Genomic DNA, 18,115 nt, shown 5'->3' on the forward strand with positions numbered 1-18,115 from the left:
CACAGTGGCCGACGGCGTTCTCTTAACGACCGAGATCTGCAGCATCTGCTTCGGTACTAACAGACAAGCAGCACTGTGTGAAATAACTGCCGAGATAAATGTTGGACGTACGACGATTGTATCCATTTGGACAATGAAGCGACTGGCTTTGCTAACAGCAAAACATCCTCAGCAGCACCTCTCCTGGGCTCGGTACCCGTTTGACCCCACACACCTGGAAAACGTGTCCCCTTCAGATGAAGCCTTGTTTCATTTGGTATGAGCTGATGGTATGGTTCGAGTGTGCCTCACACACCACGAAGCCATGGACACAAGTTGGCAATAAGGTAGTGTGCAGGCTGGTGGTGGCTTCATAATGGCGTGGGCTGTGTTTACATGGAGTGGACAGCGTCACCGACTAGAAATAGTTATGTTCGGCTATTTGGAGACCATTTACCGCCATTCATGGACTTCATGTTCCCAAACAATGACGGAATTTTTATGGATGACAATGCGCCATGGCACCACGCTACAATTGTCCGCGATTGGTTTGAAGGACAGTCTTGCAGTTCGAGTGAATGACTTGGCCACATACATCGCCCGACGTGAGTCCCATCGAACATTTATAGGACATTGTCGAGAGGTCAGTTCGTGCACAAAATCCTGCATCGCAACACTTTCGGAATTGTAGACGGCTATAAAGGCAGCACGGTTAAATACTTCGGCAGAGGACTTCCAAGGACTTGTTGAATCCATGCAACATCGAGTTGCTGCACTAGACCAGCAAAAGGAGGCCCGACACGATATTAGGAAGTATCCGACGACTTTTATCACCACGGTGTCCAATTTAGTAGCCCCATCCTTCAGTTGCTGGTGGTCGGTATTGTAGTGGTAATGTAAGACGAGGGCGAGTCGGTTTACATTTACGGAAACAGAGTAGAGAAGGGAATTAAGTGTAGTACTGCTTCTTTCAGCGAGAGTAGGATCTACAACCTCAGCCGCTGCATGAGCGGCAATCTACGTCATCCTACGACGTCCCCTCTTCAACATACGACATCCACTTGTTTGGTACGTCCTGGAATTTGAGATCGAATGTGCCTTATATTAAATAAACTTAACGCCCGCTGCCTCTCTCTCGTAGAATGTATGGCCTGTACAGATTTTTTTTATTTACCGGATTTTTTATGTTCGCAAATTTGCAGCACCTTCTAAGCTTTTCACGCTAATGATGGACATATAAGCATTGTATTTTCCGAATGTACTTCTCCCCAAAACGCGATGTGGTACTGGATGATTGTTAATCATGTCTTTTGCGTTCTTGTGGAGATATGTCTATAGCACAACTTTCATCATCTAGCAAATATTCCTTAATATCTAACAGAGGAATGAAATACCAGTTTTCATTAATTTCGCTTTAACATATTTCAAAGTAACAAAATATATTTTTTAAAATTTTCAATCTCTACTGCAGTCGCTTAGAGGGTGAATTTCCAGAAACATTGAAACAAGTATTTTTTTATTTCTAACCGAGAAGTCAAATAGCAGCTGCCGCAGATCTAGCCCTGACAAAAATTTCACCCACTCCTTTATCCCCTTAGCCGCTGAACTTACAAAAATGCTGATACTCGTATCTTTGATTTTCTTACTGACAAACAAGATACCAATTTTCCTAGTTCTAGCTTCAAAATTGCCTTAAAAATTTCAAAAAGCCGTTCTTTCCTTATGTCAACTCAGTAAGAATGGAATTTAAGAGAATCCTCTCTTAAACCACGCCTGTAGTAAAAGATCCACACCATATCCACATTTCAAGTATCTGTCATTAGCGGTTTGAGCTGGGCGATGATCAGTCAGTGAATCAGTCTGAGTCTATTTCACGCCCTTAGGGGTTAAACTTCAAAGAACAGTGAAACACGTATTTTTTCATCTCTAACCGAGAAGCCAAACACGAATTTTCGAAAACTTAGCTTTACAAAATTTTTTTGCTAGGAAATATTTTCATAAAACGTTTCATCCCGTTATGGGTTCACTCTTAAAATATACTGAAGCACGTGTTTTTTCATTTGCAAACTAAAGTCAAACACCGATTTTGATAATTGTACCTTTAAAAATGCTTTAGTAGTTCTTTAATAATGATATATTTTCAAACAAAGCTTTTGCCCACTATTTCACCCCCACAGGAAAACAATTCCAAAACTACTGAAACTCGTACTTATGACAGAGAAACCAAATACCAGTTTTCGTAGGTCTAGCTTCAAATTGGCCTTGATAGCGACAGTTAAAAAAAATTCTTATTTCACTCCGTTAGTGTTGGAATTTCGAAAAATAATTTCTTAAACGACATGTACAGTGTAATATGCACACCTTCTCAAAATTTCACACTACTATAGTTGGCGGTCTGGACTGGGCGATGATTCAGTCACTCTGTCAATCAGGACGTTGCCTTTTATATACAGAGATTATTTATTACAGTGTCATCTACGCCATTTTGGGGGATTTCAACGTTAATAAAAATCACTCTGTATGTATGTATGTCCCTTAAACTACTAGGGCGATTTCAGCCAAACTATGTATACATATCACATACTACCTGGGAAATCATTGTGGTAAGAACTACCTATATTCAAAGGGTCGAAATGGGAGTGAAAAAGTAATGTAGCCCACGTCGCGCCAATACCCATATTTGAGAGTGAGAGTACTTAGTGACTAGAAAATATCTTTACACGTAGAATGAGATTTTCACTCTGCAGCGGAGTGTGCGCTGATATGAAACTTCCTGACAGATTAAAACTGTGTGCCGGACCGAGACTCGCACTCCTAACCTTTACCTTTCGTGGGCAACTGCTCTGGCAATTGAGCTACCCAAGCACGGCTATATACCAAACTTCACAGAAGCTCTTCTGCACACAGTTTCAGTCTGCCAGGAAGTTTCATCTTTACACATAATTTCAAACTTCTACTAATCTTTCCCTTCCCGAAACCCGCAGAAAGTAATTCAAGGAAAAAAGTTTATCGTTTACTAAATTTTTGCTCTTCACGCAATAAACCTAACGTATCAACAATCAAGCGTCAATTTATTACTTGCTTCCTACTAAGTCTATTCGCAGCAGATTTCGTAGACAGTAGATACATATAACACTGGATCTATCTGTATAATTATGTCATTGCACGACCTATAGCTTAGAAGATACGACGTGACGTACATTCAGATGCGTAAAAGTGACTCAATATGGAGAAATTCGCTGGAGGTAGAGGTGAGATATGTATACAAATCGTGTAGTTTACGAGGGGTGTTCTGCAAGTAAAGCAACACATTTTTTCCCTGTCAGTTACTGTTGAAAGAATGCAAAATTCGTGTCGAAAATTCGGGCTTCAGGCCCCATACTTTCATGAAGTTGCGATAGGTGACGGCGTTATAGGTAGCCTGAAGAAAGGGGTCAGTAAAAGAAGTGCGTTCCAAGCAGAGAACTGTCACTGACTTTCTTTTGGCGGAAAACCAGAGCATCGCAAATATTCATAGGCACCTGCAGAATGTGTACGGAGACATGTTAGTGAACGACAGCACAGTGAGTCGTTGAGCCAGGTGAGTATCAATATCGCAACAAAACCGCGAAAACGTGTCCGAGTTGCAGTGTGCAGGCCAGCCACACACAGAAAAAGCAACTAACACTGTGAACTGAGTACATTTTAAGATACCAATATTCACAATGTCACTTATACCCCTAGCACCATGTACAGTAGAGACCACAATGACCCATTACTTGACCTGTTTATTCTCATATATCTAATGGTCATAAACGACATTTCGCAGTGTGATAAGCAAAAGGATGACGTTGTTGATAACTCTGACTTTGCTTATACCCACCTCCCCCAGCTCCCTCCTCTCCCACGCACGTATAAGCCCTTCTTTAAGGTCATAGTTGGCCAGCAACCACAATGAATGTGATGAGACGCCCTTGTCTTTTGTGTAGGATAGTAACACTATGGAGAACTCTAAATCATTAGACAAAATTTGAATCTGATTCGAATTTTAGTGTGAAGAATTCCTGGTGAAAGGGTATTAATAAAATTTACTGATACTGCTACATTCAAGGAGGGTGAAGGAAAATTAGGAGAAGTGTTATATGAAATCAACAGTCCAATGAATACGTAATATTTTAGAATTACAGGATGTACGAAATGAAATGAAAAGCTCAATGAGAACAGAATATGGACTGGGAGTAAACAAAAAAGATGAAAGTAATGAGAAGTATCAGATATGAGAACAGCGGGAATCTTAACATAAAATTTGGTGAATACGGAGTAAACGAATTTGAGGAAAATGGCTGCCTTGGAAGCACTGACTCATGAAGACTGACTCACAAATGAAAGGGGATACCAAAAGAAGACTAGTACAGGCCAAGAGTGCGTTACTGGCCAAGATAAGTCTACTAGTCTAAAAAGTTGGCCTTAATTTGAGGAAGGAATTTTTAAGAATGTTCACTTGGAGCACAGCTTTGTAAGGTAGTGAATCATGGACTGCGGGAAAACCGGAAGAAAAGAATCGAAGCATCTGAGACGTGGTGTTAGGCAATAATGTGGAAAATTATGTCGAATGATAACGTGTGGTATGAGGATGTCCTTCGCAGAATTGATCGACGAAGGAATATATGGGAAACACAGCAAATTAGGATACGCTTTAAGGCATCGGGGAATAACTTTCGTTGTTTGAGAGGGAGTTGTTGAGGATAAAAACAGTGGAGGAAGTCGGAATACAAATAACTGAGAAGTACTTCTCTTAGTACTTTGAGAGAAATTCGTGGCGGGTAGCATCAAACCAGTCAGAAGACTGATGACAGCCACCCCCAGCCGACCCCCAAAGAAAGAAAACCTCTTGTAGTAAGAGTCGTACAATGATATAATTCTGCAGGTAAACGCAGTGGTATATAATGGTATTGTCTGGAAAATATATTGCAGAGTTAGTGGAAAAGAAGTGCCTGATGGTGAAGTTTTACTGCACTAACATAAAATTTTCTTTATATTATTTTGTGTGTGTGTGTGTGTGTGTGTGTGTGTGTCGTGGTAGAGGCAGGAATGGGAGTCTCAGCAACAAAAGTTTCCGAAAAGGCTTAAAATTATGTGTAAGGTTCTCTGGAAGTGGCAAATTGCTCACATTCTCAAATACTGGATGATTATATTCTGGATAATCCTGCTACTGTGGTTTACACCATCTTAAGATAAGTACAACGTTTCTATCTTTACTACTTACTGTGTTAAACCTTTAACGTAAAATTATAGCCCTAAATAAGTAGAATAAGAAAGCATGTCAATGTTTTAAATGTGGTCAGTAATTATGTACCCCTTGGCAACCGTTAGATGTTCTATGTGGAAGTTGGACCAGTTTAGTTACATAGATGAATGTTTTCAATTAAAAAGGATGTCGGAATCATACGATGACGGATATCGCCACGTTACAGTTCCTAAAAAAGTTGTGAAGCTGCAGCAAAATGACAAAAGTACATTGAGTGTGCCCAGTGGCAAATACCTTTTCTGGTCCAGTCTACGAAGTATATAACTGCGAAGAGAATTCCGAAACAATTCGGAGCGATTTCTTGAGCAACAGAATTTAACCAACTTTCGCTAGGGACATAGTAACAACTGCACACGATGTACCGCAGTAAACTAGGGATTAACTCGAACGGCTTAGATATTAAAACGCAGAACTCTGCCATAACAGGATAATAGGCTGTTAGAGGCAATTAAAGTTCAATGACAAGCAGGTTTTGCAACTTTAACGTGGTTAATTTCAGTTGCGTATTTGCGATCGCTCTTTAAGGCTCACACATTGAAATCCTGTTTAACGAATACGGCATACAACAATAATTTAAAGAATCTTTTATAATGAAACGAGAGTCATTTAGCAGCTTAAAATGTGAACACGAATTGTAAAATGTTTTTCCCTCGGAAAAATGTTAGAAGACTTCTGCTTAGTTTACCTGCAAACTGTACACGATCATCTACTGAACATTTACGACATATTATTTTGGCAGGACGTTGCAAAGACGACATTGGAGCTTTTCAGGGACTATTACAAGAATTGGAAATTGACACTAACAATCGCGGAACGCGAAAACATGAACACAACAATTACGGGTCACATCCGTCACAATTCCGCGATGAAAGAAATAATAACTGGACACGACAAGGCTATTCTCACAACACAAATCGTGACCAAAACAGACACCACCCGTATGACAACCGTTGGCAGACTAGTAATAATTACAGGGAAAGATCACCTCTCCGCGGTAATGACTATCACAGAGACAATCAGAGAAACAGACAATATGGGAACCAAAATAATTATTATCAAGGGAGACCAAATAACTTTAGATGCAACGGTCCAGTACGCAGTTACGATTCAGGGAGAAATTCTACACCACGTGACCAACAAGAAGGAAACTATGGAATCTACCGACATGACGACAGACGATATGATCTTAACGACAGACCTGAATTGCATCAGAACTGGCGGGATTCAAACAGAGCAGGGCCCTCTCGACAAGGTGAATTTGTAGAAGTTAGGTCTCCAAATCCTAATAACGACGGGCGCCAACAAAGAGACAGACAATGACTGGGACCGCAGGCAGCCACGTGCGCCGGCGGGCACAGAGAAAAATAACATAGACGCTAACATTGAGAAAAATTCCAGTATTCCTTACCGACGTATACAACATGATAATTGCTCTGAAGTTTAAACTCTGTCCACTAGGTAGAGTAAAGGATTGCACCACATTTCACATGTAAAACCATTTATTGAGAGATAATCTGTCTTTTAACTTAGTCTTTCCTATAAAATTTTTCACTTCACGCTACTAGTACAATTTGTCACACTTTGAACCTGTTATCATGCAATAATGTTTTAAAATTAAATATCCAGTCTAGAACCTAGGGAACATTTTTAAACAGAAATTACGAATGCATTGTTATAGTGAACAGACGACACAGTTTTGTTTTTGTACATTCTTGCTTGTTAGTTGTACGATTACGTAACGACTATAAGGCTTTCATACTTAGAACAAATCCCAGTACTGCTAATGAGATTTTACTGAGACATTTTGGTTTACTTGAAAATACATTCTGGATTTAAAGTACTTTCTGCGAGATACCAGATGACACAGTGGTTAGTTTATGTGACAGCTACACGATTTTATCACGACGCTACTAATGAGTGACAATTTACAATGTTGCTTTTGCGGTGTATCTGTTTTATATCATCACAGTTTTTCTGAATTCTTCTGGAAAGTAAAACATGCTTTAGTAGTAACGTTTGTGGTATAGCTACAATGAGACAGCTTTTTTCATAGCATAACAATACGTTACATTATAGTACTTTCTTGATCACGGTAAGGTACGTAATAACTACGATATCTATACGCAAAGCATTTAACTTTGGTTTGTGATGAGGTACGTACATTGATTTCAGCAGAACTTTGCTTACAGAGGACGATAACTACGACACTTCCACAGAGATTATCTTACAACAAGAGGCACAGTTTAGCGCTACAGCACACGTATTTGAAAACATTTATTTTTAAAGATTTTTGGATTACAATGATACAAAGGTGTTCCGTGATACATTTCATTCTATTGCTGTAATCTGTAACACCTGAGGGTATAATTACATTAATCCTCAGGAGGGTACACGCTTACTTTGTGTACCACGTGTTTGGCAAGCACAAGGAGCCCTAGCTAATATGGTATTTGCTTATACAACTTTACACCTTGGTACCATATTTCTCTAAAGCATAAATTACACAGCTATCTGATCATTTAACTGAGAGAGACAAACATGTTTTTTTTTTTTTACCTTGTCAGTGACAGATATTTACACAATTACACAGTTGGATAACTTCACACTTATGAAATTATATTTTGTCTGTACTTGTGAACTGTTCTTATTTTTTCGGAACCATTGTGATAATATGAGAGCTTTCAATGTCGCATTTGGTATGGGATCATGATTTTTAAAGTATGTTTGAGGTTGATGACACTATTGAAATGAGCAGAGAATTTTTTTTAGGTTTAGAAATTATTGCAGAAAGCTACGACGTTTTTAAGATTTGACTGAGGTTTTATGATGTTATTATAACGATGACAATGTGTATTATGCTGTTGAGGTATGTTTATGATCAATAAGCTGATACTATATGCGGAATGTGATTACGTGTTTATATGTATATGAATAATGAATAGAAGGTAGGGACTCTGGTTTGAGAAAAAGGGTGTTGGAAACCGAGAATCGTTCTTTAAGAGTTATGAAATGTGTGTATATGGGTGAATGTATCACTATGATGGCGAAAATTTTTTGGACACTGTTATATTTACAGGATTTTGTTTCTACAGATTTGAAACGCAAATTCTCGACCTGTAAAATTTTTATATGAGACTGTCACTGTAGTGCAAACTGGTGCCGTAAATATTTCGGTAAGAAAGGTCAGTGACCACCTGCACGTAATGCGTCGTGGGCACCCAGCTGCGCGACAAATTCCTGGAAAAAAGCCATTAGTGTTTGCCTTTCAGAGGCACAGGTGGAGAAAAAAAAAGGAGGCCATTATCCTCGCTATTGACATTCCTTTGTAGAAAGCATTACAAAAACGACACACTCAATCTTGAACACATATATGATTATACAGTGGAGCTCTTAATTTATGATATTTAATAATTGAGAGAAGTGCCATATGGCTTGCTTTATGTATTTATTTACTCATTTTGTTTAATATCTAGTTTCTAGCTGCACTGCTGCTTTGGTTAAAATAAAATTTAATAGATGTACTGATATAGTTATTTTATGCCTACAGATATAGTCAATAATAAATTTATGATCTACTTGCAAGAAAACGAGGGCACATAAATAGACATTTCCCTTCACAAGAATTGCATAAATAATTTTTTTACGATTTGGCAACTTATCTGCTCGTGTAAGTTCTCGTGATGCATCACTCTAGTGTTACGATGTGACATAGGTATTAAACATGGCCATTTTTACTGTAATATTTTTTCTGTTTGAGCTTTGTCATGTTTAGATATAAGTTATTGTATTTGCTGCTGCTGCTTGCCAGGCACAGTGTTACTGAATTTGACTTTGTATTGCTCTGTTAATCCAGCTTAAGTACGGATTTATTTTTCTTGTTTGCTGCACATTGACTCATATTATTTGTAATGTTGCAGTTGCTTTGTGATTTATTTTACTGCTGCTTGCTTTGCCAATTTGCACTTTTTTGCCATTGCTGTTTGTGTCAATTGTTTTGTGCTGCTGCATTGCCTCGTCCCTTAGTTTATGCATCTGAGCTCAGTAGATTTAAGTTAGCTTAAGAGGGGCTAGACTATATAAGAGAATGAGTTGCAATGAATTGGAAGAAATGCATTGAGAAGTTATTTGAAAAAAGTAAGGAAAGCAGGTATAGATTGGACTTTTTGGAAATAATGAAGAATGAAGGAAGATTTCCAAGAAGTAAAGAAAGTTTTGTTTGCAAAATACTGCAGTAAAACAAACCCTGTCCTTTCCTTGTGTTATCCCACTGTGTGTTTGTGTACCCTTATGTATTTGTTTTCTTCCTGTCTCGGTGTACTGTTTCACAGAATTTTTTCTCTTCTAATACTAAGCTACATTCACTATGATGAGGAATACTGTTATCCTCAAATATAATTGGCATTAATAACATGTTATTTACTTCGTAAAGATGTTTACACATTATTTATTTAGTTTTGTTCTAATGCTCATATGTGAAGTTGATGTTTCAAAAGTTATTCTGATCTTTTAGGTATGTACTTACGTCATAATTCCTGTAACACTGATGTATATGTTATTGCAATTCTATTGTAAAGCCTATTTTAGTACAAACGTTATCTGTATTGTTATGTTCTTTAATGGTGTATTTTTTACCTTTGTTATTGTATTCTTATGTTATAAAATTTTAATTGACACCAGTTCATCAAATTAAGTAACTTGCAAGTTACATTTCACTGCACACGTTTCTTTTGATCATAGTATATGGACAATATGTGAGAAGTAGGGACTGATAGTGTTTGCACGCGTATTAATAATTCAGCAAGGGACTGGATAACAGCATTGCTGGTTCTAAGGACATTTCAAACAAATCTTTTGTGAGTGGAGAAGTGGTGGTTTATGGACTTGCTATATTCTCCGCAAGACTCTTAGATGGTGATTGTGCACCTGCACAGTCACAGCAGATGACTGCTGGCCATCTCTACTAGGACTGCAGTGGGTCTGCAGCTTTTATGACCCACCAATACCATTATTTCTACACGGACTACAGTGGGTCTACACCTTTGATGACTCACCAATACCACTATTTCTACTAGGGCTGCAGTAGGTCTGCTCCGTGATGACCTGCCTACCAATATTCCTCAAAACTTCGACTGACTCTGCTGTGGGTTTGCTCTGTTGTGGACCATTACCTGTCTGCATGTCAAGAGTCAGCACTGTCTTTCCGTTGGAAGGACAACAGTACTTCTTCAAGACTGCATGGAAATCCACTACTTCATTGTGCTTTTCCTTTTACTGCTCAGACTTTGAGAAAAACACTGCAATTTTACTGTGATGAATGATCAAGATTGTCTTTATGGACAGTGGGAAAATTTTAGCTTTTGACGAACATCAATAAGTGTGTGCATTTGATATCTTTCTTACTGTAATTATGAAAAGTTTTTTTCCGAATCTGTATTGGCCAGTGCCCCAAAACAATTTGTAATTTTTTTTGTGGGGAGCATGGGGGCTATGTAAGTAGGCTGTTTAGGTTTTTATATTGGTAAGGCCACATAGCGCTCTGTATGAAAATCACTGGCTGTGCTGTGTGCAGTCTGTGGCTAGTTTGCAGTGTTGTCTGCCATTGTAGTGTTGGGCAGCTGGATGTTAACAGCGCGTAGCGTTGCGCAGTTGGAAGTGAGCCGCCAGAAGTGGTGGATGTGGGGAGTGAGATGGTGGAGTTGTGAGAGCGGAAGATCTGGACAGAGACAGTAAATTTCTAAGGCTGGATGTCATGAACTGATATATATAATATGACTTTTGAACAATGTTGAGGTAAATACATTGTTTGTTCTCTACCAAAATTTTTCGTTTGCAAACTATGCCTATCAGTAGTTAGTGCCTTCTGTAGTTTGAATCTTTTATTTAGCTGGCAGTAGTGGCGCTCGCTGTGTTGCAGTAGTTCGAGTAACCAAGATTTTTGTGAGGTAAGGGATTTGTGAAATGTAGAGGTGTTAGTCAGGGCCATTCTTTTGTAGGGATTTTGAAAAGTCAGATTGCGTTGCGCTAAAAAGATATTGTGTGTCAGTTTAAGCACAATCATGTACAATTATTCAATTTGGACGTTTCACTTAGTATTGAAACATAATTTCTTATTTATTCAAGACTTTAATCTAGATGCTTCTTAGTAATCCTCCGTGTCAGGTACTTAGCAGCCATATCAAACTACTGTAATTTAATATATTATTACTAAGGAATAAAAGAAAATGTTAACATGTTTATAATGTTATTGACCGCAGGCTGGCCAAACATTAATTGCAGCGCTCAGAACAGAAAACGTCTTTCATTTTTATATGTATCAACTAATTTCCCTTAGATTTATCTTCATGAAAGATATTCGTAAGCTCCAACGGAAGTAAAAAGATCTGTATTCTGATTCCCGGAGAAAATAATTTATTTTATTCAAAGTCGAATGCAAAGATAATACTCATTCATACATCCACTTAATTGACTTTTCCGAATCGTAAGCTCCAACGGAAGTAAGAAGATCCGTATTCTAATTCCCGGAGAAAATAATTTATTTTATTTAAAGTCGAACGCAAAGATAATACTCATTCATACATCAACTTAATTGACTTTTCCGAATAGTGATAGATTCATTCGTATTCCCTGTCCTCACAAAGTTATTCTGAATGCATGGCTGTGAGGCCGATAGGAACCATTTATGTTGAAATCTTTATGATCTATTAAGGGTTCACTTACATTTGATCCATCAGGTTAGTATCTATTGCATACTGAAATACTGAGCTAACCTGGCCTTTGTCTGTACATTGTTAAAGCAACAAATTATTACTACCTTACCGGCTTCCCCTCTCTGGTTTCCAGGCTAATCTTATTTCTTTAGATATGTATTCTTTAACATTTTTGACCGTGAGCGTATCATTCCACCCCAGTCCTGACAATAAAGCATTAGAGACAGTAGTGATGTGCGATTAAGCCTGGCAGAATTACTGCTGCCCAGTCTAAGTAAATGCGTCTGAGGAAATATAAAATTGTCTAACATAAACAGGCGAATGGGATATAATCGAAGTAGAGCTCATCGACATCCAGAGAAACATACCAACTGAATTCTTCAGGCATAAGATGCAGACAAATGAAAACCAAACATCCGACTCAATGGGCCCGTGGGATTGATAGATTTTAATTGCCACGCACGTAAGACATTTATCTCACTGGGAGATGAGACTATCAGTTCGAATTTAGTAAAAAGCAGTCGGCTGATGACGGTTCACGACCGCAACTCCGATTGGGATCAATTTCTTAATTCGTGTGGTGATTACTTTTGAGTGGCACCATAGCATGGTACATTGTGGCAGGTGTTCGGTTTTCATTTGACTATTTCTCATATAATACGCTATGTCTGGTTACCTTTTTCATGGTATAAATTTGTGGAGCCAATCTTGAACACGAAGAATAAATTTTTATTAATTTCTCTACAAGACAATTGAGAGCACAATTCATGTCGCCTGTAACCTAGCCTGTATGGTATCACGAATATACGTGTATATATGAAATTCTTTATTAGCACTATTTGTAGAGACTTTCAACGGAAGCAAAGTTTCTTGCTGTTTTTTACAAATTCTACACTACCCTTGGCTGTCGATCAGCTTCTGCTTTTCTAAGGAACTTTCTAATAGCTATGCAAGGGAAACACTCTGTGATGGAGTGACTGAAGTCGTGAGATGATCCAAAATGTGGGCTTCACCGTATTTAAAGTATCAGTTAAATAGCAACCCTACTACGTGATGCTGATCTGTTCACAGTGAGTGTCGGGAGCAGCTGACCTGTTTGGTGGACGCCATGCTGTCCTCGGAAAAGGGAGGGCTGATGGCGCAGAGGCGTCGCCCCATGAGCGAGTACGCCATGACGACGATGCTGCCAGGCACGGCGTAGACCAGCACGAAGAACGCGAGACTGGCGCCGCGCCTCTCGCTGTCGTGCCAGCTCTCGTAGCAGAACGCGTAGCCGGATGCGACCTCTGCCAGGGAGTAGGCGCGCAGCAGCGGCGAGAAGATGGCCAGCGCCGCCAGCCACAGCACCACGATCACCTGCAATCCAGCGGCAACGCTCACAACGGCGCGAGTAGCTGGGAGCCGCCGCAGCTGGCGAGCAGGCACACAGCGGCGGCCAGGGGGTGCCCAGCGCAGCCACCCGTGGCACAACTATCGCCGGCCGCTGCGGCCGAGCGGTTCTAGGCGCTTCAGTGCTGAACCGCGCGACCACTACGGTGGCAGGTTCGAATCCTGCCTCGGACGTGGATGTGTGCGGCGTCCTTAGTTTAGTTAGGTTTAAGTAGTTCTAAGTTCTAGGCGACTGATGACCTCAGATGTTGAGTCCCATAGAGCCATCCGAACCATTTGAGCCACAACCATCACCTGTTACAATGTGGCAATATTCTCATTGGAAGAAGTAGCTGTACATCAGCCAAGGCTGTGAGTAAAGGCACATCAGAGGCGAGATAATGGCCAGCACTGCCATCTGTAACATCACCATCTCCTACAACAGTGTGGCTAATTTCACAGTAGCACAAGTATCTGCGCACCACGCCGGCCAGCGATGAGACACACACAGCAGCAGTGAGATAATGACCAACTGTTACAGTGTTGCAAGTTTTGCAGTGGATGTAGTAAGCTAGAGAGTAAGGGCGGAGCAGCGCTGAAAGGATGACCAGTGCCATCAGCCATAGAGCCACGATCACCTGTAACTGAGTGGCAAGATTCACATTTAAGGAAGTAGCAAATGGTTACACGCACAGCAGCGACGAGTTGATGGGTTCTGTCATCCGAAACATCATGTTCATCTGAAATAAGAGTTGTGCTCTACCAAAAGTAAGGTTCGGTAGTTTTGCTGCAGTACATAAATGACACAGTAAATGGTCGGATTACCAACAATATCGGTAGCATTGGTAAGGAACGAAACATAAATGCATGTGTGAGAGAGAAACTGGGAGATGTCTAGTTCTCTTTCTTTTTGGTTTGTTTGGCCCATAATTAAATCTGCACATCGTTCAGCGTTAGTCCACTGCCTATTTTGTATCCTTACAAAATATAAACTGCACTTTGTAAGTAATAAAAACCAATTGATGCGTAACTTACGCACACTTATGTAATCAAAGCATTTACTTAAGATGCACGTACGTTTTACATGCCCACATTCTGCACTCAGTACCACACTGTTTAGCGTTTTCTTCTAAAATTTATCTCTTTTCTTTCTTTCATTTATAAGGAAACTGCGTTTTCCAGTGCTACGTGATGCAACTGCATTTTCTTTTACTACAACATCTTTCTTTATCACCTTACAAATCAAAAATATTTAAATAAAGCCTGAACTGAACACTGATAATCTCAATTTTGATATAGTGTTTACTTTCAAGTTACAGAGACAGATACAATTACGTGGAACAAAAAAATGTTATGTAGGTTATGCAGTCCGTTATATACCCTCATTCAGATTCTAGATGGTTCTCTGCCTAAAGTTTCTAGGGGGAGCTAGTAAGACACTGATCGCATAGGCAAACAAAGCAACCGAAATGAGATAACGCCAAATACCGTAGCCTACGCTTAGATACGATAGTCTGTGATGGAACGGTAGTTTTGCAACTATACCTGTGACAGAGTGACTAATTTCGCATTAGCAGGAGTAGCTGAGCATTATATCAGCCAGTGAATCGATGCACAGCAGCCGTGAGATAATGGCCAGTACCGCCAGCGATAGCAACACAGTCACCTATAATAGTGAAGCAACTCTCAGATTGGGAGGAGTATGAGGTCATCATCCAATCATATGAGTAGGCGTCCAACAGTAGAGGTAGGGTGGTGAACGCTAGTACCGCAAACCACACCTTCATGATCAACTGTACCAGAATGGCTAGGCTCACAGTAGAAGAATAGCTGGGCATCAACCAGTGAGAAAAAACACAGCTCCAACGAGACGAGGGTTAAAGGCCACGTGGCCAGCCACAGCACCATGTTCACATCAGACAGATTTGCTGGTCTCAGTGCTACATTTCCTGTGCACCACCTCTGCCAGCGATGAGGCGTGCAGCAGCGTCTCCCAACCACAGCACCATGATCATCTATAACGGAGTGGCAAGTCCCAGAGTTGGATGAGTGGCTGGGCGTCAGCTAAGACTGCAAATAGTTTTACAGTTCAACATTACAGCTACGGAGGAAGAAGGGGCAGCCTTCACCTTTTACTACAGCAAGGAAAATTAAAAGGGAGGGATGAATGGGAGGCTATGGTTGAATTTGATATCGTCCTAAAGCTAATAAAGGCTGGAGGATTAAATTAGCATTCTCGTTTCAAAGAAGTGAATTCTAGTGAAACTGTGTGCCTGCAGAGTAATCGTTTCAGCTGTCCGACTGAATTCCTGGCAATTGATAGAAAGACTCAAAATATAAGAGAAGTGATATTTGGTGCTTCCCAAGATCCTTAAAATTCTTGGATGTTTGTTCCAAACCGTCACTGTGATCATTATAGGCAAGTTACTGTTCAAATGGTTCAAATGGCTCTGAGCACTATGAGACTTATCATCTGAGGTCATCAGTCCCCTAGAACTTAGAACTACTTAAATCTAACTAACCTAAGGACATCACACACATCTATGCCCGAGGCAGGATTCGAACCTAACCTCCGACCGTAGCAGTCCCTCGGCTCCGGACTGAACGCCTAGAACCGCACGGCCACCGTGGTCGGCCAAGTTACTGTACCAAGATATAGGTGACATCTGAGATACCCTCTTAGACTTTTTGGAGATGATGGTGTCAGTTACTGATTCAAACTGTCGTCAGATGATAGAAACCAATTGCGAAATGATTTAGACAAAATATCTGTATTATGAAAAATGTGGCAGTTGACTAGATAAAATAATAAAAAGTGTGAATGTTGCAAACCCTGTAGCTAGCTTCTTTTCGTATTTGTTCACCTTTAATTATACTTAAGGGTAAGAGTGTCATTAGTGTAGTGGGAGTCATGATATCACAGTGATTGTTTGAGACGATTTCACTTCCTCGTCTTAATCTCTTGTAGTTTAGTACTGTTCTGAGTACACAGATTTGCTTTATGGGCTAAATCTGGAACTGAGGAGCGCTCAGGCTATGACAGGGGACGCACAGTGAGGGCCAGTTGAATGTGCAGCCGCAGGGTGTTGGTGCACCAGTCATCGCAGAAAGAGAGATGGAGTGGATATAGTAGGAAGGGCACCTGTTTCCTTTCCAGGGGATAGAAGTCACTTTGACCCACGGAGAGCAGGCCTACAGGCCATTGTCCACTTACAGGGCAGTTGTCAAGTGGCCAAGACAGAAGTCTGTTGGCACGTGGTGGGTGCTAGGAGCTTGTTAAATGATATACGTAGAGGGATAAATGCCTACTGGCTTTCCTAGCAAACTTGACATTACAACACTGACGTACTTACTGGAGCAGAGTTGGCCACTAGACTTGTATTGAGCTCTTTAACATTTCACAGGACCTGTAATGTCGGGCTAGCTGATCGCCTAACGAACACCGACTGGAGTGTTATTAGTGACATCAGGACATGACACTCAGTGGGAAGCAACTTACAAGAGTGGAGAAGATATTAGATTCATTGACTTGTTGACATTTTGGCATTTCTGAGCACCAAACATTGTCAAAGAAAGAATTACGCCATTGGCGAGATGTAGCAACATTGAGAGAATTGGTGCTCGTGTTTTTCTGGCAGAAAGACAGGAGCAGACTGCTGGGAGGAGATGGGAAAAAAGAAGAGATGCTGAGAGTCGGTCACAGGGGGTGAAGAGACACGGAAGTTGGGGGAGTTTCGGGGCAGAAGTCACGGAGAGGTGACGGAAGCTAAGTTGCAGCTCAGCTCTCAAGTCACAGAGTCACTGCCTAGCCTCTCTGCTCACAGTACACTGAAGATTATAGAAAGCATCGCTTACAGCTTTGGCATTTTAGGGAAATCTAGCTAACACTGACTCATGTACTTCAGGTCTTTAAAATTTTGGATGTTGGTTCCAAACACCCACAACAATTATACGTGGAAGCATTAGCGGCCAAAAACACTACTAGCTAGGGCATAACAACCTGTGCCAAGCTGACATACACCAACAAGCGCCAAACGTCGGCAAGCCCCAGCATATCAGCAACGTTGACTGGATATGCCAGCTGCCATTAAATCCGACACAACAGGCTACAACAGGGAAACCGACGAGCTCGCCCGCTAGCGCACAAACAGATCGCCAACATTACCCTTCACTGTGCATCTGATGTATGACCTATCGGACACAAAACGAGGATGAACCTAAGTGTTACAGTTATGCTGACGCTCACCGAGAGACAACACCGGCACCCAGCGGCAGCCGCCGAGTAATAGCACTTCAAGACTTCAAAGGAATCGACATGCATGATACCCACTACTAACAAAGCCTACCCTTGCCCAATCTGTCGCAGTCAGTAAGACATCCGCTATTGCTCTAACTACCCGACCTAACTGTCGGAGAGGTTTTTTTCCCCTTGGGTCTTGCGTTGGCACTTTTTTGCTCTGCACTTCAAACCGCTACCCTTCGTTCGACTTTCGACTCAATCTTTCTCCAGATGAGCGCGTATTAATGGTTAACCTTAACCAGACGTAGGGAAACATCGTAGTAACTACATCCTGCGACACCTCACATTAGTGAAAACTAACCCTTATGCAGAGATGGCAGTAGACCTTTTGAGTTGGTGATCATGCCAGTGTTAGCGAGGAGGGGCTCCACCTCTAATTTAAAAAAAAAATTAAACAACCACTTTGATCATCACAGACAAGCTACTGTACCTGTTTCACAGAACTAAACCCGATATTTTATGAAACTCCATCTC

The 18,115-nt window shown here is 40.7% G+C and overlaps 1 protein-coding gene across 1 annotated transcript in view; it reads right to left on the reverse strand.

Moving 5' to 3' along the window:
* Positions 1-18,115, reverse strand: part of LOC126278537 (galanin receptor type 2-like) — a 1,269,802-nt gene that overhangs the window by 165,302 nt on the left and 1,086,385 nt on the right. Inside the window, exon 5 of the mRNA XM_049978712.1 lies at positions 13,066-13,329. Within this exon, the coding sequence (XP_049834669.1) occupies positions 13,066-13,329 (264 nt within the window). The remainder of the gene's footprint in view (positions 1-13,065; positions 13,330-18,115) is intronic.

The sequence above is a fragment of the Schistocerca gregaria genome, chromosome 6, assembly GCF_023897955.1.
Source record: "Schistocerca gregaria isolate iqSchGreg1 chromosome 6, iqSchGreg1.2, whole genome shotgun sequence".
NCBI classification, from domain to species: domain Eukaryota; kingdom Metazoa; phylum Arthropoda; class Insecta; order Orthoptera; family Acrididae; genus Schistocerca; species Schistocerca gregaria.